Source organism: Erythrolamprus reginae, chromosome 4, assembly GCF_031021105.1.
Source record: "Erythrolamprus reginae isolate rEryReg1 chromosome 4, rEryReg1.hap1, whole genome shotgun sequence".
Classification (NCBI taxonomy): Eukaryota; Metazoa; Chordata; class Lepidosauria; order Squamata; family Dipsadidae; genus Erythrolamprus; species Erythrolamprus reginae.
The window spans coordinates 72,729,217-72,751,536 of NC_091953.1; the positions used below are offsets into that span (position 1 = coordinate 72,729,217).

The following is a 22,320-nucleotide window of genomic DNA, read 5'->3' on the forward strand; positions in this document are numbered from 1 at the left end:
GAAAGAGTAAGTCTGAATCTGATCGAACACTTGTAAGCGCTTTTATTAAGACCTACAAAGTGGCGCTCAAGGCGGCAAGATACGCGTACCATGCCACCTTAATTGCATCAGCAGAATCCCGCCTGGCCACTCTGTTTACGGTGACCCGCTCCCTTCTAAATCAGGGGAGAGTTGGGGAGCCCTTGCAGGGCAGTGCCGAGGAATTTAACTCATTTTTCACTGATAAAGTCACTCGGATCCAGGTGGACCTCGACTCCAATTGTATAGCAGTATCGGCTGACAACGAGTCAGTCGAGGTAACTGGGGCTAAACGTCTTTGTCCATCTGTCTGGGAGGAGTTCGTCTTGGTGACGGCCATTGGAGCTGTGAGTTCCGCCACCTGTTTACTGGATCCGTGTCCTTCTTGGTTGGTTTCGGCCAGCCGAGAGGTGACACGGAGCTGGGTCCAGGAGATTGTCAACGACTCCTTGGGGAGGGGGGTCCTTCCCAGCTCCTTATAAGGAGGCACTTGTGCGCCCCCTCCTCAAGAAGCATTCCCTGGACCCAGCCGTGCTTAATAACTACCAGCCAGTCTCCAACCTTTCCTTTATGGGGAAGACCATTGAGAAGTTGGTGGCGCTCCAACGCCAGCGGTCCTTATAATAAGCTGATTATCTAGGCCCTCAGCAGTCTGGATTCAGGCCTGGCTACAGCACGGAAACTGCTTGTCCTCTGTCCTGGTGCTTCTTGACCTCTCAGTGGCTTTCAATACCACTGACCATGGTATCCTTCTGCGCCGGCTGGAGGGGTTGGGAATGGGAGGCACTGTTCTCCAGTGGTTCTCCTCCTACCTCTCCGATCGGTCGCAGTCGGTGTTAGTGGGGGGTCAGAGGTCGACCTCTAGGTCTCTCCCTTGTGGGGTGCCTAAGGGGTTGGTCCTCTCCCCCCTGCTATTTAATATCTACATGAAACCAATGGGTGAGATCATCCAAGGGCATGGGGTGAGGTATCATAAATATGCCGATGATACCCAGTTATACATCTCCACCCCATGTCCAGTCAACGAAGCAGTGGAAGTTATGTGCTGGTGCCCGGAGGCTGTTGGGGTCTGGATGGATGTCAACAAGCTCAAACTCAACCCAGACAAGATGGAGTGGCTGTGGGTTTTGCCTCCATCTGGCCATCCATTACCCGGGGGGGGGGATTATTGACCCCCTCAGAGAGGGTTCGCAACTTGGGCATCCTCCTCGATCCACAGCTAACATTGGAACACCATCTTTCGGCTGTGGCGAGGGGGGCGTTTGCCCAGGTTCACCTGGTGCACCAGTTGCGGCCCTATTTGAATAGGGAGTCATTGCTCACAGTCGCTCATGCCCTTATTACCTCGAGATTCGATTACTGCTATGCTCTCTACATGGGGGTACCTTTGAAAAGTGTTCGGAAACTTCAGATCGTGCAGAATGCGGCTGCGAGAGCCATCGTGGGGCTTCCCAGATTCGCCCACATTTCTACAACACTCCGTGGCCTGCACTGGTTGCCGATCAGTTTCTGGTCACAATTCAAAGTGTTGGTTATGACCTTTAAAGCCCTACATGGCACTGGACCAGAGTACCTCAAGAACCGCCTGCTACCGCACGAATCCCAGCGACCAATAAGGTCCCACAGAGTTGGCCTTCTCCGGGTCCCGTTGACTAAACAATGTCATTTGGTGGCCCCAGGGGAAGAGCCTTCTCTCTGGCCGTCCCGGTCCTCTGGAATCAACTCCCCCTGGAGATTAGAACTGCCCCCACCCTCCTTGTCTTTCGTAAGCTACTCAAGACCCACCTATATCGCCAGGCATGGGGGAACAAGGTTGACTCAGCCTTCCATCCTTCCAAGGTGGGTAAAATGAGGACCCGGATTGTGGGGGCAATAGGCTGGCTCTGTTAAAAAGTGCTATTGCTAACATGTTGTAAGCCGGGGGGCCTGAGTCTAAGGAGAAGGGCGGCATAAAAATTGAATAAATAAATAAATAAATAAATAAACTGAGACACCTTCCACAGGCTTTTATACTTTATGTTTGGTATGTATGTGTTGTTTGGTTTTAAATGGTTTTATATGTCTTTTTATCCTTTAATATTAGATTTGTTCCACTGTAACATTGTTTTTATTATTGTTGTGAGCCGCTCCAAGTCTTCGGAGAGGGGCGGCATACAAATCTAATATATTATTATTATTATTATTATTATTATTATTATTATTATTATTAAAGTAATAATACTAGTAAGAAAGAATGTGCCGCTCTGTGTTTTATATACTATGTTCTTGAAACATAAAAATCCTAAAAGAATAAAATATAGAATTATTAATTAACAAAGTAATATTTCAAGAGGCACAGTTCTCAAACAATTGTAGTCAGTTGGTGGTTAACAGGGGGGGGGGGGGAATGTTTATTTATTTATTTATTTATTGTTAGAGTTGAAAGGGACCATGACGGCCATCGAGTTCAACCCCCTGCCCAAGCAGGAACCCTATAGTACACCAGTCAAGTGGCAGTTCAATCTTCTCTTTAAAATGTCCAGAGTGTTGGAGTTCACAATGTCCGCTGGTAGGTTGTTCCATTGGTTGATCGCTCTGACCGTCAGGAAGTTCCTCCTTATCTCCATGTTGAATCTCTCCTTGGTCAGCTTCCAGCCGTTGTTCCTCGTCCGGCCCTCTGGTGCCCTGAAGAATAAAGTGATCCCCTCCGCTCTGTGACATCCCCTCGTATACTTGTAGACTGCTATCCGCTCTGTGACATCCCCTCGTATACTTGTAGACTGCTATCATGTCCTCTCTGGCCCTCCTTTTCTCTAAGCTATGCCCAGTTCCCTCAGTCTCTCTTCGTAAGTCTTGGTTTTCCAATCCCTTAATCATCTTGGTTGCTCTTTTTTGCACCTTCTGCAGAGTTTCAATATCTCTTTTGAAGTGTGGTGACCAGAACTGAATACAGTACTTCAAGTGTGGTCGGACTAGGGCGTAGTTCTACCAAGCATGTAGACTTGAGTAATAGTAGCAGTTTCGGTGATAGACATTTGTGGATTGGTTTTTTAAATTTTCCTCCTTTTTAAAACAGGTAACAGAGAAAAAGCAAGAACTAGAGAAATGTTTGAAATTATTTCGGAAACTCAGAAAGGAAATAAATGCTCTGACAGAATGGCTGGCAATGATAGATTCAGAACTGACAAAGAGATCAGTAGTAGAAGGAGTGTCTATCAATTTAGATGCTGAACTTGCCTGGAGCAAGGTAAACATTTTTGTCTTATCTTTAAACTCACATATTTTTTTCCCCTGCAGTCATCACCTTTTCTCAAAACAGTTTTCCTTCAGTGTTATAAACTGCATATTATTTGATCCATAAATACTTAGGCTTTCGTCTTTTTCTATCACAAATTTTGAATGTTTTATGTTGTGTACCAAACTGGACAAACAAAAAAAAGAACATAAAACTATATGTCGTGGTAGGTTTCAGGTGTCATATTGTTTAGTGAGGTACTGCTCTAGGCAAACAAAAGAATTTCATAGCAAAAATAATTGAGCATACTTTCTGAAACTTATTCAATTACAGTATGTCCTTATTTTCATTTTTGTTCATTTTAAATTAAGGCTATGCTACAATTTATTTATAAGAATTTGTCAAACCAAAAACAAGAATAAAAGAAAATATTTAGACTTTATTTGTTTTAAATCATACATTTTCATTTTTTCAAGGCTTTCCTTTATAAATAGAATTACAATATGCAGTTTTCCCCAGTACAGGTAGTACTCAGTTTGCAACAGCTATTGGGATAGGAAATGCAAATGCAGAAGTCATTTTGTGGCCTTTTCTGTTTTTTATTAAAGTAAATATATCTTTGCTTAAAAAAAATACTATTACTATTTTATGTGAATTCATTAATGATGAATTATTTTATGATTTATATTATGTGAATTAATTATGTCATTAGTTCATAAACAAATGACTTGGCATGGTTTTTAACTATACTTATACAAAGTATAGTTTCATTACCTTTTTTTCCCTTTTCAGCTGCATTTCATTACCAAATACATATTGTTAAGGAAAAAAGGTTTTTTTCCTACATTTTACGTACGAACCCGGGGTTCAGGATTTTTGTGCCTCTTCTTAAGAACTTTTTTTCATCTTACGAACCTGCCGCCACGAACACTGAACCCAGACGTTCGGCAAAAGTTTGGGTTCAGCGTTCGGGTTCGGCCGAGAAGCACTGCCGCCCAGCTGTCACCTTTTGAAACAGCCGGAGGGCTTCTCGGCATTCTCCCGAACGCCTAACCCAGAGGTTCGGCAAATGTTCGGGTTTGGGTTCGGGAGGCCGCCGAGAAGCACCTCTGCCGGGCTGTCACCTTTTGAAATAGCCAGGAGGCTTCTCGGCATTCTCCTGAACGCCGAACCCGTAAGTTCAGCAAAAGTTCAGGTTTGGTGTTTGGGTTCGGCGGGCCGCTGAGAAGCACCGCTGCCCAGCTGTCACCTTTGCAGAAGAGCCACGGAGCTGTTGGCCGGTCAGGAGGCTCAAACAGAGGTGGGGAATCCCAATAGGGAATTCCATGGGCGGAGCTTTGACATCACGGAGACATCCTTCCTGGCTGGCCGAAACGTGGACTCCAGGAATGACATCTTCGTGATGTCAAAGCTCCACCCCCGAACCAGAACGCCGAACCTGAACTTTTGCCGAACTTCCGGGTTCGGCATTCGGGAGAATGCCGAGAAGCCCCTGGCTGTTTCTGAAGGTGACAGCTGGGCAGCGGCGCTTCTCCATGGCCTCCCAAACCCAAACCCGAACTTTTGCCAAACTTTTCAGGTTCAGCGTTTGGGACAACTCCGAGAAGCACCCAGCTGTTCCAAAAGGTGACAGCCGGGCGCTGCCGCCCAGCAGAGCGCTGTTTTTGCGATTTTTTTTCCTTGCACACATTAATCCATTTTACATTGTTTCCTACGGGAAACATTGTTTCGTCTTACAAACTTTTCGCCTTACGAATCTCCTCCCAGAACCAATTACGTTCGTAAGACAAGGTATCACTGTATTTTACTTTTCTTAAGTGAAGTAAACATTTTGTATCAACTTGGGCTTTAAACTGCCTAGTACAGTGGTACCTCATGATACGAACCCCCCGTGATACGAACTTTTCGAGATATGAACCCGGGGTTCAGAAATTTTTGCCTCTTCTTACGAACTTTTTTCACCTTACGAACCCGCTGCCGCTGATCGCAAAAATCCGCCCGGCTGTCACCTTCTGAAACAGCCGGGCGCTTCTCAGCCTTCTACCGAACCTGAATGCCGGCAGAGGAAGAAAAAAAAGCAGGCGACCCCTCAGTAAGGCTGCTTTCCGTGGCTGCAATGAGGAAGGGCACCCCTCGGCTTCTTTCTGCAGCAGCAGGAGGAGGCGGAGGCAGGCACGGAGGACTCCAGCTTCACAAAGCTAGAGTTGGTTCTGAATCCTTGTGTGCGCCAGCCGGGCTACTGTTCCTCCCCCACGGAACTTCCAATGCCTGGCCGGAGAAGGCTCGTTTCTCTTGCTCACTCACTCGCTCTCCAGCCCGCTACAAGGACGCCATGGGAGAAAGTAGTGACATTGGGCTTTTTTCTCTGGGGGCTAGAAGAGACATATCCCTTCCCCCAGCGTCCAGAGAGTGGAAAACGCTCCCTTGGATTCAGAAACCAAGAGAAATGACGCTGGGGAAAGGGAACGATCTCTAAGCCCCAAGAGAAAAGAATCTTTCCCTTTGATCCGGGCAGATTCAATCCAAGAGATCGTTTTACATTTTCTCTGAGGGTTGAGAGAGTTCCTTCTCTTCCCCCAGCGTGCAGAGAATGGCAAACGCTCCCTTAGATTCAGAAACCAAGAGAAATGACGCTGGGGAAAGTGAACGATCTCACTAAACCCCAAGAGAAAAGAATCTTTCCCTTTGATCCGGGCAGATTCAATCCAAGAGATCGTTTTACATTTTCTCTGAGGGATTAGAGAGTTCCTTCTCTTCCTCCAGCGTCCAGAGAATGGAAAATGCTCCCTTGGATTCAGGCTGTCCGGATCAAAAGGAAGGATTCCTTTCTCTGAGTGCTTAGACAGTTTTTTCACTTCCTCCAGCGTGCAGAGAATGGCAAACGCTCCCTTAGATTCAGAAACCAAGAGAAATGACGCTGGGGAAAGGGAACGATCTCTAAGCCCCAAGAGAAAAGAATCTTTCCCTTTGATCCGGGCAGATTCAATCGAAGAGATCGTTTTACATTTTCTCTGAGGGTTGAGAGAGTTCCTTCTCTTCCCCCAGCGTGCAGAGAATGGCAAACGCTCCCTTAGATTCAGAAACCAAGAGAAATGACGCTGGGGAAAGTGAACGATCTCACTAAACCCCAAGAGAAAAGAATCTTTCCCTTTGATCCGGGCAGATTCAATCCAAGAGATCGTTTTACATTTTCTCTGAGGGTTGAGAGAGTTCCTTCTCTTCCCCCAGCGTGCAGAGAATGGCAAACGCTCCCTTAGATTCAGAAACCAAGAGAAATGACGCTGGGGAAAGTGAACGATCTCACTAAACCCCAAGAGAAAAGAATCTTTCCCTTTGATCCGGGCAGATTCAATCCAAGAGATCGTTTTACATTTTCTCTGAGGGTTGAGAGAGTTCCTTCTCTTCCTCCAGCGTCCAGAGAATGGAAAATGCTCCCTTAGATCCAGGCTGTCCGGATCAAAAGGAAGGATTCCTTTCTCTGAGCGCTTAGACAGTTTTTTCACTTCCTCCAGCGTGCAGAGAATGGCAAACGCTCCCTTAGATTCAGAAACCAAGAGAAATGACGCTGGGGAAAGGGAACGATCTCACTAAACCCCAAGAGAAAAGAATCTTTCCCTTTGATCCGGGCAGATTCAATCCAAGAGATCGTTTTACATTTTCTCTGAGGGATTAGAGAGTTCCTTCTCTTCCTCCAGCGTCCAGAGAATGGAAAATGCTCCCTTGGATTCAGGCTGTCCGGATCGAAGGGAAGGCTGGGAGAGACCTCGATTCGTTCTTTCCCTCGGGAAAGAGCCCTGCAGACAGGAGGCAGCGAGGAAAGAAGACAGTGGGCCACCCTCAGAAGAAATGGCTGAGGCAAAGTCCGGAGGTGGGGTTTCGAGGATTTTAATGTTTTGGCGATGCTGCAATTTTGCTGGGGATCTCCTTGTTGGGAAACCCCACCTCTGGACTTCTGTTGCCAGCAAAGCGTCGGTTTTTGCAATGCTAAAGCTGAACTTCCGCGTTCGGCTTCGGGAGACAGCTGGGAAGCGGCGCGGCTGGTTTAAAAGGTCGCAGCCGGCCTGGGGGGCTTGCCAGCACCCCCCCCGAACCCCCGGGTTGGGGGGGGTGCTGGGAAGCCCCCCAGGCCGGCTGTCACCTTTTAAAACAGCCGCGCCGCTTCCCAGCAGTCGCCGAAAGCTGTTTTTTTGCGGGGGTTTTTTTGGTTGCACGGATTAATTGACTTTACATTGTTTCCTATGGGAAACAATGTTTTGTCTTACGAACCTTTCGTCATACGAACCTCCTCCTTGCACCAATTAAGTTCGTATCATGAGGTATTACTGTATTCATTAAAAGCAAGAATCTGAAAGGGGTCGTAATATATTTTAAATAAATTTTAAATCTAAGTAATCTAGAAGTGATCAACAATCAAGACTTTTAAAAAGTGCAAGGGAAAAAACAATATGCACATGTTATACCCCCTAAGTAATGATTAGTACATTGTTATAGTATTGGTTCCCATTCCTTACAAAGCAGTCCCCCCCCTTCCAATTTTTTAAAACTAGTAAATTATTGACCTGCCATCTATATACAGTGATACTTACAAACCCCTCGTCATACAAACTTTTTCGAAATAGAAACCCAGGGTTTAAGATTTTTTTGCCTCTTCTTCCAAACTATTTTCACCTTACAAATCCAAGCTGCTGCCACTGGGATGCCCTGCCTCCAGATTTCTGTTGCCAGCGAAGCATCCGTTTTAGTGCTGCTGGGATTCCCCTGAGGCTCCCCTCCATGGGAAACACCACCTCCGGACTTCCGTGTTTTTGCAATGCTGCAGGGGAATCCCAGCAGCGCAAAAACGGGTGCTTTGCTGGCAAAGAAAATCCAGAGGTGGGGTTTCCCAGTGAGGGGAGCCTCAGTGAAATCACAGCATCACAACAACATGGAAGTTCAGAGGTGGGGTTTCGAGGACTTCTGTGTTTTTGCAATGCTGTAATTTTGCTGAGGCTCCCCTCGCATGTGTGGGTCTGTCATAAGTTCCTCATTGGAATCCAACAAAGATAAGGAAGATTGATCTCCTCCTGGGCTGTCAGCCAAGTCCCCCTCTTCCATCTCACCCACACTTCCTTCGTCATCAGATAATTCACTAGCTGACTCTGTTGGGAGCAAAACAGGCCTGTGACGTGGATGGTTCCCCCACATCCACATTCACATTCCTTGGGGCAGGAGCTGGGCCACAGCTAACCACAACTCATGCTACCATTGACCCTTTGACTACTTTTTCTATCGTATCATGTTGTACAAGGAAATTATATATTTTAGATATTGTTTTCTTTTGTGGGCCGAAAAATATCTTGTGAAGCAGGTTGTTCTTTGAAAGCCAAATCTGTTTTTATGTTCATTATATTTTGATTTAATTTGTAAATATTGTAGCCAGTGAAGTTTAATTCCTTTTTCTAAAAGTTTATGCTTAGTGATTAATTTTTTATTGTTATCTAATAATTGCTCACATGTTATTATTTTATCTGGGGAAAGGGCATTCAGATAAATAATCGCTTCCATTGGGGATATCAATTTTGGGATAGCGAGGTAGTGATTTCTTTTTATGTGCTGCCAAATATTGATTAGGGCCTTTCATATGTAACGTTCTTTAAAATATATTGATATTTTGTGAGTATCTGCATGCCACCCTGTTTGAAATAAAGCATGCCACCCTGTTTGAAGGTTGTAGCCTTCAAGAGTTAGTAATCTTTGGTTTTTTAAAATTATCCAATCTTTCAGTAAATTAAGAATTGAGGCCTGGTAATACAATTCCATATTGGGCAGCCCAAAGCAACCTCTTAATCTGTGATCTTGCAAATTTTTGATTTTTATCCTCGTCTTTTTTTTTTTACCAAATGAATCTGCAAATTTTTTTATAGAGATTATTAAAGAAAGCATTTTTAAACTAATCCTCAGTCTTTTCCCTTGCCAAATAAATTTCATTATTTTATTAATCTCATTAAAAAATGTTTTAGCAATTTTAATTGCTATCATTAAAAATGGAAAAGGTAAGCATGTTAATATATTCATTTTAATTAATGCAATTCTGCCCATTAATGATAATGGGCAGAATTCCTCCAAATCAAGATAAATAACAATCGTGATAATTGTTCTGGTCATGGCTACTGAAATCCACAAATCTTCCTCATGGCTTTGATATTCAAACAATAAATTCTTTATTTTCTCTTTCAGCAATTCAAGATACACACAGGTTTATTCTAGTAACAGACAATCCGGCATGCAGGACTGGGGTTCTTCTAGCATCAGGGAGTTGATGGCGTTATTTTATTTATTTATTATTCAGATTTGTATGCCGCCCCTCTCTGCGAACTCGGGGCGGCTCACAACATGGCATAAACAATCATAACAAATCCAAATAGTTTAAATATTTAAAAAGAAAAAGTTTAAAAGAACCCCAATATACTAACAGACACACACACAAACATACCATACATAAATTGTACATGCCCGGGGGGAGATGTTTCAGTTCCCCCATGCCTGACGGCAAAGGTGGGTTTTAAGAGCTTTACGGAAGACAGGGAGGGTAGGGGCAGTTCTAATCTCCGGGGGGAGTTGATTCCAGAGAGTCGGGGCCGCCACAGAGAAGGCTCTTCCCCTGGGGCCCGCCAACCGACATTGTTTAGTTGACGGGACACGGAGAAGGCCCACTTTGTGGGACCTAATCGGTCGCTGGGATTCGTGCGGCAGGAGGCGTTCTTGGAGATATTCTGGTCCAATGCCATGAAGGGCTTTAAAGGTCATAACCAACACTTTGAATTGTGACCGGAAATTGATCGGCAACCAATGCAGACTGCGGAGTGATGGCGAAACATGGGCATACCTAGGTAAGCCCATGACTGCTCTCCCAGCTGCATTCTGCACGATCTGAAGTTTCCGAACATTTTTCAAAGGTAGCCCCATGTAGAGAGCGTTACAGTAGTCGAACCTCGAGGTGATGAGGGCATGAGTGACTGTGAGCAATGAGTCCCGGTCAAGATAGGGCCGCAACTGGTGCACCAGGCGGACCTGGGCAAACGCCCCCCTCGCCACAACTGAAAGATGGTTCTCTAATGTGAGCTGTGGATCGAGGAGGACGCCCAAGTTGCGGACCCTCTCCGAGGGGGTCAATAGTTCCCCCCCAGGGTAATGGACGGACAGATGGAATTGTCCTTGGGAGGCAGAACCCACAGCCACTCCGTCTTATCCGGGTTGAGCTTGAGTCTGTTGACACCCATCCAGGCCCCAACAGCCTCCAGACACTGGCACATCACTTCTGCTGCTTCGTTGACTGGACATGGGGTGGAGATGTATAACTGGGTATCATCGGCATATTTATGATACATCACCCCATGCCCTTGGATGATCTCACCCATTGGTTTCATGTAGATATTAAATAGCAGGGGGGAGAGGACCAACCCCTGAGGCACCCCACAAGGGAGAAACCTCGGAGTCGACCTCTGACCCCCCACTAACACCGACTGCGACCGGCCAGAGAGGTAGGAGGAGAACCACTGAAGAACAGTGCCACCCACTCCCAGCCCCTCCAGCAGGTGCAGAAGGATACCATGGTCGATGGTATCGAAAGCCGCTGAGAGGTCAAGGAGCACCAGGACAGAGGATAAACCCCTGTCCCGGGCCCGCCAGAGATCATCCATCAACGCGACCAAAGCAGTTTCCGTGCTGTAACCGGGTCTGAAACCCGACTGCTGGGGACCTAGATTCTTCCAAGGACCGTTGGAGCTGGAGCGCCACCACCTTCTCAACAACCTTCCCCATAAAGGGAAGGCTGGAGACTGGGCGATAGTTATTAAGTACGGCTGGGTCCAGGGAAGGTTTCTTGAGGAGGGGGCGCATGAGAGCTTCTTTATAGAGAGTTGGAAAGACTCCCCTCCCCAAGGAAGCGTTGGTAATCTCCTGGACCCAGCTCCGTGTCACCTCCCTGCTGGCCGAGACCAACCAGGAGGGACACGGATCCAGTAAACAGGTGGCGGAACTGACAGATCCAATGGTCTTGTCCACTTCATCAGGTGTCACCAGATCAAACTCTTCCCAGACAGGTGGACAAGTACGTGCCCTAGTCACCTCGACTGACTCGTTGTCAGTCAACTCTGTTTCCCAATTGGAGTCGAGATCGGCCCAGATCCGAGCGATTTTATCAGCAAAAAACGTGTTAAAATCCTCGGCACTGCTTTGCAAGGGCTCCCCAACTCCCCCCTGATTAAGAAGGGAGTGGGTCACCCTGAACAGAGCGGCCGAACGGGATTCCGCTGATGCAATCAAGGTGGTACGCGCATCTTGCCGCCTTGAGCGCCACTTTGTAAGTCTTAATAAAAGCTCTTACAAGTGTTCGGTCGGATTCAGACCTACTCTTCCTCCATCGCTTCTCTAGACATCTCTTCTGGCGTTTCAACTCCCGGAGCTCCTCGTTGAACCATGGAGCTCTATGGGGTCTGCCGAACTGTGGACAAGTGCCTCTGGTATAACCCCAAGCGCCATCTGAAAGCCCTCTGGGTCCATCAGGCGTCTGGGGCGGAACATCTTAATTGGTTCCGCCTCCCTGCGGGGAAGGATTGGAGCCAGGAAGTCAAGCCGTAGTAGGAAATGGTCTGACCATGACAAAGGCAATGCATCTAAGCCCCTTAGTCTCAGACCATTACTCAGTTGCTCGGAAAGGAATACCATGTCAGGTGCGTGCCCTCCCTCGTGAGTCGGACCCTGTACTACTTGAGTCAGGTCCATGGCTGTCATGGTGGCCATGAACTCCTGTGCCAATGCAGAGGTTTCGCCGAGTGACGGCAGGTTGAAGTCCCCCAGGACAATAAGTCCGGGGAACTCCACCGCCAACCCGGCTACCTCCTCGAGTAGCACAGGCAGGGCTTTTGACATGCAGCTGGGAGGCAGGTACGTGAGAAATAAGCCCACCTGAACCCCTAAGTCCAACTTTACCAAGAGTGACTCGCAACCCGCAATTTCCGGAGCAATGAGTCTACATAAGCAAAGGCTCTCCCTGGCTATAATAGCCACTCCTCCCCCCCTTCCCTGGGGTCGAGGTTGATGCCATATCTGAAACCCGGCTGGGCAAATTTCAGAGAGAGGAACACCTCCCTCTGGGCCCAGCCAGGTTTCATTAATACATGCCAGGTCGGCCTCCTCATCCAGGATCAGATCCCGGATGAGGAGAGCTTTATTTACCACCGACCTGGCATTAAGTAGCAGCAACCTGAGCCCAGGGCCAGAGTTACACTCATCACCATTACCCAAGATTGGGCTCACGGAGCCAGAACAAGGGATCGTTATTAAGCAACGATCCCTCGTTCCCCTGGAATGGCTAACCCCGTGGCCCCCGCCATATCTGCCTCTCCCCAGCAACACTGGAATATTCCGACCCTCTGCCACCCCAGAGATCGGTGCCCCATCCCCTCCTGCCTCTCGAGCGTCAGGTGGGCCAAATCTGCCATTTATACTATTACCATTCATCTCATCCATACCGTAACCCCACCCACCCCAGCCATTCCAATCATACCAGCCATTCAACTCATGCACACAGATAGCTCTATCCCAGTCATCCATTTAAATTTAGAAACCCCCCAATAATAAAAATAGATTAAATTGATAGCAGTTTAAAACACTATAAATATATAAAATACAGTTCCCAATTAATTAATTAATTAGTTAAATATTAAAACGGATAAAATGTAGAAAAATATAAAAATAGTTAAGAATAGAATATATTAAAAATAGAAAAATATAGAAAAATATAGAAAAAAGAGTCAGTCAGCAGTTCTTAAATAGTCAGAAAGAGAAGGTGCCAAGGTCTAGGTAAATGGTTTGATATAATCGTCCACTTAGTAATTGTCCAGGTTTCTGGGGGAAAGGATCACCAAAATGCTGGCCCAGACCCCTGACCAGCAACCCCAGTCCAAGTCCATATGGCTTAGTTATTATTTCCCCCAACTTCCTTAACCTTATGTTCTTCTTTACTCCTGTCGTTTGCTTCAGTCGCCTTCCAATGGCCGCTGTTCTTCCTGGGTGACTTCTCCCCTCACAATAGTCTTTCCGGCTCCAGACCTGCGCCATGGCCTCCGTTTTAATAGTCCCCCCAACGACGGACGTCCCCACCATTTGGCGCCACAATGTCCTGGGAACAGATTTAGTACTGAAGGTCCAGTCTTGTTCAGTCTTGGTGCTCAGTCTGCTCCGTCTCAGTCTCAGTCTGCTCGATAATATTTCCCCAATAAAAACCACCCGAAAGACATTCCAGGGCAACAGGGCATCAGGATCTTATTGAGGGGTGCTCACTTCTGGTCTCCAAATCTCCCCATCCTTTCGAGCGTGGCAACAGAGGAAGGCAACATGCAGCAGGTGGGAGGCAGCTGTGTTCTAATTAGCTGCCGCCATTACCGCTTCCCAGCTGATCGGTCCGACAGTCTTCGCAGCGACGGAGGCAGAAAAAGCCATGGGAAAACAACCATCCCATGCAGCAAGTGCTCACCCTCCGGGCCTCCGGGCTGCAAACGAGTTGCAAACGCGCTGTCTGGTGCTTCCAATTCACTCCCGACAACTCCCGACAGCACAACACAGCTCAGCCGCAAATGGCAGCCCCCATTCTACTGCGTCTCCCCCTATCGACTCCAGGCGTGTTCGCGACCAAACAGCTCACCACCACCGCGAACACCGCCGAATCGAGGGTCTCTGGAGGCAGGGACACTTCACCTCTAAGACAGGTTTGCTGACTCAACAAGAGTTTTTCTATATTTTTTATATTCTTCGATGTTTAAACCGTAGTCCGGTGGAGCTACGATTCCACCCTCCTTCTCCCACCGGAACCGGACCCAATTAACATTTCATTCCAAGCTAACGGACAAGGCAGGGCTATAAATCTCTACTTCTAAGTAAAAAGCTTAACAGCACCACGGAGCACACAGCAGACATACTCCTGCATCATTTGCACAGTCTTTCATGATTTACCTAGGCTTTCTTTGCAAGAAGCTAAATCAAACACACCATATTTTTAGGTAGTTTGTTCAAATACAGTTTCATTTCCAGTTTCTCCTAGAAATGACATCTCCAATACACAGATCTACTAAGTGCAAATTCAAAACCTTTTCCCCTGGACTTCTTCCCTGCATTTACTCATTCTCCTGTATTTTGGATTTAACCATTCACTGTTTGATAATCCATTACTATTTGACAGGGAATCACTTTCCATAGTAACTTCAGCCCCCTGAGAATGTTATAAATCACTGTTTCCTTTGCTGCTGTCTCCCCTGTCATCTGATAATCTCTCTGACCCAGGAGAAACTAAGGCACCAGTTTCTTCCTCTTCAGAATCAGAAATTTCTGACAAGCATCACTCACAACAATAATGGGCAGCCTTGTCTTGTTCCCTTAGTAATATCTACCTTGTCAGTCATTTCTCCATTTATTATTATTATTGCTGTTTGTTTATTATATATTGCCTTTATAACAAAAAGAAATCTTGCCCCAAAGTCCATATATTGTAATTGTCAATTCAGAAATTGCCAATTTAAATTATCAAATGCCTTCCAAGAACATTATAAAATGCCTTCCAAGAACATTAGTGCCATTTGTTTCTCAGGATGTTGTTCATAATGTTCAGGTTGTTCATAATTCAAAATTATATGCACATTATCTCTTATTTGTCTTTTAGGAAGAAATTCATTTTTGTCTATATGGATAAATTCATTCAAAAACCTTTCTTCCATTTTGCCGACAATATCTGTTTTAAATTCTTCAAGTAATGTGTGCATCATTTATTTTAATTCCATGTTAGAACTGTCTAAAACAATTGAGTTTTAGATATAGTTCCCTATTCTCATTTCAAAACAAATAGATATTTCTTAAGGGTGAGATAAAACAAAAAGCAAGCAATCCACAGCTGTGCTCCAGGTCTAGAATGTGTCCAAATTAGATACTAGGTCTGACATTTAATTAGGAATTCTTTATTAAACACTTGGAAAGAAATTAAATGAAAACACTATCTGAAAAACCCAAACTGGCTGCAATTGATATAATCAAATATAAAGAAATTTTAGACCCATTTGGTAAATTAAAAAGCAGGGAAGAATTGGCGACACCAAATATTAATATAGAATTGGTGGACTTACCTGCAAATCCAAACAAGATACAAAAAAGATTAAGAAGGGACGGGTATTGACAGCCAAACTCAGCAGCTAGACAAATTAATTACAGGCCCAGAGGAAAAAATAATATTTAACATTTATTAATATTTGATTGAGTACGATAAACATAAAGATGTAGCAAAAGGGCCAATGATCGCTTGGGTGAAAAATTTTAGCCACAATGCACATCTGACAGACTGGGAGCAAATTTGGACTAGAAATATTAAATTAACTAAATCAACAGCTTACAAAGAAAATCAATATAAAATGTTTTATTGGTGGCACTTGGCCCCGAAATGATTGGTGAAGATACTGTATACACAAATTGTAATCAGGCATATTAGAAATGTAAAGAAGTGCAGGGCATCTTCTTTTATTTATGGTGGCTAGGACCAGAAGCTAAAAAGTATTGGAGGAAACTCAAAAAATAGCTATAGGAAATAATAGACACCATAATTGAATTCACACTGGAATTCTTTTTGTTAGGCATTATTAGAAAACTGTATTCCAAAAATATTTAATATTACACATAGTAATAGTTACAAGAATTGCCTATGCACAAAGATGAAAAGACCCACAGACACCTGTTGAAAATGAGATAATTTAAAAAAAATATGACTGTGCAGAAATGGACCGATTAACAATGGAACTAAACGACCAAAATGACTCATACTACTATTCTACTGGGACAAAATGGTATAAATGGACACAAAAAAGAAATGCAAAACAATAGTAGAGATCGACAGAAAAAGAAAAGAATATCAAAAATGATTATGTATACAATACAGTATATTGATATGAATGTAAATATATGGATGTTGACCCACCTGAAAATATTAAATGTAAATATTTATTTGTTTGTTTGTTTGTTTGTTTGTTTATTTAATTGGATTTGTATGCCGACCCTCTCTGATTGATTTAAAAAATCAATTAAAAATATGGTCAAAAAGAAAGAAAGATAGATTTGCCCAGTTACTTTCTGACTGCTCCTACAGAGAACTGGAATCTTCAAAACTGCCTTCCCAAGCAGATTCACGGCCATTTGAAAATCATCTTGGGTCATTCCTAACAGCTCTCATTCAGATCCAGGCAGCAGCACTGAGAGAGAAGCAGCTTTGTCAGCAAAAACAACAGGTCATTGACAAAAGAGGAAAAAGGCTGTTGCTGTTGTTGATGTGAAGGCATGATCAACAAATCCTTAACATATCTATAATTAGCTGCTTGGTTAGATGTAGTGCTATGGAGTTCTGCATTGTTGTATTCACGATTAATGCAGATTTTTTTCTCTTTTAATTTATTTTAATACACAAAGTATCCCAATATATATATGGCAATACTGTTATGCATACTGCAAATTTCACAGTCTTAACATTTATTGTTATTCATTCCATGTGTGCTTCCCACAGGGAATGCAATTAGAAACTGAAAAACGACAGCATCAGCTGAAGATTATCACTGACTTGGGAGAAGGATTGAAGATAGTGCTTAAAGGGAAAGAAAGGCTGGTGAATGATAAACTCAGCCTTCTCAGTGGTAATTGGATTGCAGTAACTTCACGAGCAGAGGAATGGTTTAATTTGCTGCTGGTAAGAATTACCAATTAGTACTTCTCTATATTCATGATCACAGAGATGGAACATCATTTTCTTAGTTTTTTTAGATAGAATTCCCAAGTGATTTAAGTCTTTGTGATGTTATTTTATATAATAAAGACTTGTCTTTGAAATCACAATGATAGATATCAGTTTTGTGTTTGCAATGCAGTTTTTTTTTAAAAAATCTACAAATTGCTGCACATTTTTTGTTTATTAATTCTAGAAAAATAATATTAATAATTATATAATAAGTTCAAAGATTTCTAAATTAATGATGTAGCATAATTTTGAAATTGTTTTTCTTGTACTGCAGGAATATAATTTTTAAAATAAAAGTGGCTATAGATAGTCCTTGGGTTATGAATGTAATGGAGCCTGCCCATTCCATTCGTAACCCAAGGATTCGTGGGAGTGAATCCTATATCTTGAACAAGATCACTCCATCCTTTCACCCATTTTCTAATCAAATGAGAAGCTCGTTAATGCACATGAGGTATTTCAGGGTGGGGAGGGCCATCAAGGGCCTACCAATGGAAGAGGCCACCTACCTAAGATCACCTAAGGTCTCCCTGATTAACTGAAATGCCTCATGGTGGCCCAAATTGTCCCCTCCCACCTGCCACACCATGTCACTTATCTTGTGAAGATCTAGAAAGCAGTCTACTCATGTGCTCCACTCAGCCCTCTACAGGCCTCCCCTGGCCCATTGAACGCTGAAATGGAGCCTCCAGGAGTTGGAACTGGCCCTCCGAGGTGCTGTTTGGACCTCCATAGGCCTCCTGCAGCCCATTGCAACCTGAAACAAAGCCTCCGGGGACTGGATCTGAGTCTCAGAAGCCCTGTTTGCAAGCTTAACATGGCTTCTTAGGGGTGAATCTGCCTCATAGAACCTTCATAGTAGCCAGCAAGGTGCGGGGTAAGACCTCCGGATGGCCAAATACAGCTCCTGAGGGGTAAATACTTCCCTTAGAAGCACCATTCAGCTATCCAGAGACCTAGCCTAGCCCATTGCAGGTCAAATGGGGCTTCTGAGGGGCAGATCCCCCCATCAAGGCACCATTTTGGTTGGAGAGTTGCCAGGACAGGCATCTGGATAGTCAAACAGGGCTTTTGAGGAGTAGATCTGCCCCTCAGAAGCTCCATTTCAGACAGCATCATGTGTTGTAGTTGGCTCTGGCCCAGCTCCTGCCCCAAGGAATGTGGAGGTGGATATGGGGGAAACATCCACATGCCACAGGTCTGTTTTGCTTCCGATAGAATCTCCTGACAAAGGCTCCTCTGATGAAGGGAGTGTGGGTAGCAGGGAAGGGGGGAGTTTGGCAGACAGCCCAGGAGGAGATCAATCATCCTTATCATCCCTGGATTCTGAACAAGAACTTATGACAGATCCGCGCATGCGCAGAGTGATGCATAGGAGAGAACAACTGAAGGATTATTACAGGAGATAAGTGAAGCCACCTGTGGTTGGGTGCGGCTGCTGTAATTAGTGCTACAGATAAAAGAGCAGCATGCTGGTTTAGCCTCGTGGCACTTTATCTGATTCATAGTTTTGTCAAGATTGTGGTTTTTGCTGTTTCCCTGTTCAGGTTTGTGTGTGGACTTTCTGGACTTTAGAATTGGACTCAATTTCCCAGTTATTGGGTGAGAAATTGGATTGCATTTAACCTGTGCCTTGTGTGTATCAGAAAATCCCTTTGACATTTAAAACGGGAGCTGTTTCTGTTTTTCTGTTGATAAAGACTTTTGGTTTTCCTTCTATTGTGTGGTGTGTGTCTTTCTGGACTAATTACCCTGTAATTATGGGCGGTTGGGACAAGCTGACAGAACATCATGTAGCACAAATGTTCCAGAGGCTTTGCAGTTGTTCATAAGGATGAACAACTGCTGTGGTACTGCAAGGTTTGTAGCTTTGGGCCTTGTTCAGAAAAACTAATTGGATAACTTCAAATGTTCGCTAAGGAAACACTCATCAACCAAGATAACATGTATTGATTTTTTAGCTCACTTTGGATCCTAATGTCTCCATCATCACAATAGATGGACAGGTCGCTTTGCTACAGGCCAGTTAGCTTGACATCAGTTGTAGTTAAAATGATGGAGACTCTACTCAAAAAGAGGATAAATCAGCATCTAAAAAACAATAACTTATTGGACCCAAATCAGCATGGCTTTGCTGAAGGCAAATCATGTCAGACTAATCTCATTGATTTCTTTGACTATGTCACAAAGGTGTTGGATCAAGGTGGTGCTGTGGATATTGCCTACCTGGACTTCAGCAAAGCCTTTGATATGGTTCCACATAAAGAGCTGATAGATAAATTAGTGAAGATTGGACTTAATCCCTGGATAGTTCAATGGATTTGCAGCTGGCTGAAGCGTAGACATCAGAGAGTTATTGTTAATGGCGAGTATTCTGAGCAGGGACAGGTTACAAGTGGTGTACCACAAGGGTCTGTTCTGGGTCCTATTCTTTTTAATATGTTTGTGAGTGACATAGGGGAAGGTTTGGTAGGGAAGGTTTGCCTATTTGCCGATGACTCTAAAGTGTGCAATAGGGCTGATATTCCTGGAGGCATCTGTAATATGGTAAATGATTTAGCTTTACTAGATGAACGGTCAAAGCAATGGAAACTGCAGTTTAATGTTTCCAAATGTAAAATAATGCACATGGGGAAAAGGAATCCTCAATCTGAGTATTGTATTGGCAGTTCTGTGTTAGCAAAAACTTCAGAAGAAAAGGATTTAGGGGTAGTGATTTGTGACAGTCTCAAAATGGGTGAACAGTGCAGTCAGGCGGTAGGAAAAGCAAGTAGGATGCTTGGCTGCATAGCTAGAGGTATAACAAGCAGGAAGAGGGAGATTATGATCCCGCTATATAGAGTGCTGGTGAGACCACATTTGGAATACTGTGTTCAGATCTGGAGACCTCACCTACAAAAAGATATTGACAAAATTGAACAGGTCCAAAGACAGGCTACAAGAATGGTGGAAGGTCTTAAGCATAAAATGTATCAGGAAAGACTTAATGAACTCAATCTGTATAGTCTGGAGGACAGAAGGAAAAGGGGGGATATGATTGAAACATTTAAATATGTTAAAGGGTTAAATAAGGTCCAGGAGGGAAGTGTTTTTAATAGGAAAGTGAACACAAGAACAAGGGGACACAATCTGAAGTTAGTTGGGGGAAAGATCAAAAGCAACATGAGAAAATATTATTTTACTGAAAGAGTAATAGATCCTTGGAACAAATTTCCAGCAGACGTGGTAAATAAATCCACAGTAACTGAATTTAAACATGCCTGGGATATATCCATCCTAAGATAAAATACAGAAAATAGTATAAGGGCAGACAGATGGACCATGAGGTCTTTTTCTGCCGTCAGACTTCTATGTTTCTATGCTTCATCTCTCCCTTTATATATAACTTTGTGAAAAATTAGAACTAAGTTTTAATTTTTTTCTAATTTTACCTATTATTTAGACCTTATTTTTACAGATCTAAAGTAGTGTCATAAGACTGCTTTCATAGTTTTTGTATTTGGACAATATAATAATTTATGTAGCAATGCATTTTTTCTGTTTCCCTTTGATCCTAATTGTTTAGTAACATGTTGGTTTCTCTTTACCTACTGCTAGGCATATCAGAAACATATGGAAACATTTGTTCAAAATGTTGCTAATATCACCACATGGATGTATCAAACAGAAATACTCTTAGATGAATCTGAAACTCAAAGCCCCCAGCAGAGAGCCAGTATTCTTAAGGTAACAAATGTAAACCTCTGAAAATTATTTTTTAAAGGCTAGTTCAAGGGTCAGCAAACTTAAATGGTCAAAGAGCCACTCGGGCCAGTTTCCTCTGGGAAAACACCTGAAGCCACAAAACTTGGGTGAGTGTGGCCAACTCGATGTCACTCACTTCTACCCACTCACTTCTACCCAGCCACACTTACCGAAGTTTTGTGGCTCTGGTTTTTTTATGGGAAATAGGCAACAGAGCAATGAGCACAACCTGTGGTGGAGGCTTCCCTCCCCATCTCCAACTATATCATATGTACCTTCATGTATTAATAATTAAAGTTCACCCTGTTTGTTCCCTACACTTTATGTATTTGTACATAGACATTTGAAATGTCTGTCTGACTCTGAGTATGCTTCCTATATCTCCTATTAGTGTTTGAGTTTCATTTCCTTCCCATCCCTCCTTATTTGATTTGTTTTCTAGAAGTTTTTGCTTGGCATTAGGTCCTGGAGATCCTAAAGATTGGTTACCCTCCCCCACAATTTTAGTTTCAGGCCTTCCTGATAAATTGAGCCAGTCATTTTCTAAAAACAATTTTTGTGAGGTACCACCAATCTGTTGTGACCTATCAGCCACCCTCCTCTCAAGCAGCCGAGGCAAGGCAATCTGAGAGCTTTGAGGAAGAAAAGGGAATGGAGCTGTCAGAGACAGAGGTGGAGTGTGGGCCATCCATCAGCCCTCAGATTTATTTATTTAGAGGAGGGGGCATGGTCAACTGTCACAGTGACACAGAGTTCTCTGTGCTCCACATTCTCTGTTATCCCCGTTGTTTGGGGGTGCTGATTCCAGTGGAATCAGACTAGATTTTCTCTGAAGGGGAGGTGAAGAAGAGGACTTGGTCAGAAATCTGTTTGGGGTCAGCATATGCCACAGAGAGCTGTCTTGGAGCCTCCATTGACAGCAGTGTGAAATTGGCTTTTTAGCCACCTTGCCATGGAGACTACATTACAGAATGATTGGATTGGAATGTTGGATGTCATCTTGGAAGAAATGAGAACTAAGTGCTGTGCTGGAGGATGAAGAGGATTAGAGCCTATGGTTATGGTGAGCTATTTCGCTGAAGAAAATTTTTAAAAGAATTTTTCACTATTGATTAATGAAAAAAGATATAGAAAAGGTGGGGGAAGCAGTTAATTAGCTATCGGAAGTGTTCAATTAACATTGAAGACTTGGAAAGCTACAACTAAAACCTATGTTGGTGGATTTTTTTTTTCGGACTTAAAATTTGGATTTAAAAAGAACTTTAAAACTTAAAGTTTCAATATTTTGGACTTAAAAGAAAGTTAAAAGAGACTTTGGGATTTGGGGATTGTGCAGTGCTGCCATCTGCAGGTGGAAGATTTGTTGATGAAAGATTGCATATGGTTTACACCAGTCTTTGTTTGTTTGTTCAGCTGTGACCTTGAAGCAAGAACCACTGGGCTAAGCAGAGTGTTGATGTTTTTCTTTTCTACAAAATGTGATTAAGGAGAAATGAAAGTAGATATTGTTGCTGTTGTTGAATTTTGAGTTTGAACTCTAAAC

General features: G+C 43.8%; 1 protein-coding gene across 1 annotated transcript in view; it reads left to right on the forward strand.

Moving 5' to 3' along the window:
* LOC139167142 (dystrophin-like) overlaps positions 1 to 22,320 on the forward strand; it is a 1,540,372-nt gene that overhangs the window by 515,660 nt on the left and 1,002,392 nt on the right. The window contains exons 30-32 of the mRNA XM_070751563.1: positions 3,074 to 3,244; positions 16,806 to 16,985; positions 20,631 to 20,759. Coding sequence (XP_070607664.1) covers positions 3,074 to 3,244; positions 16,806 to 16,985; positions 20,631 to 20,759 — 480 coding nt within the window. The remainder of the gene's footprint in view (positions 1 to 3,073; positions 3,245 to 16,805; positions 16,986 to 20,630; positions 20,760 to 22,320) is intronic.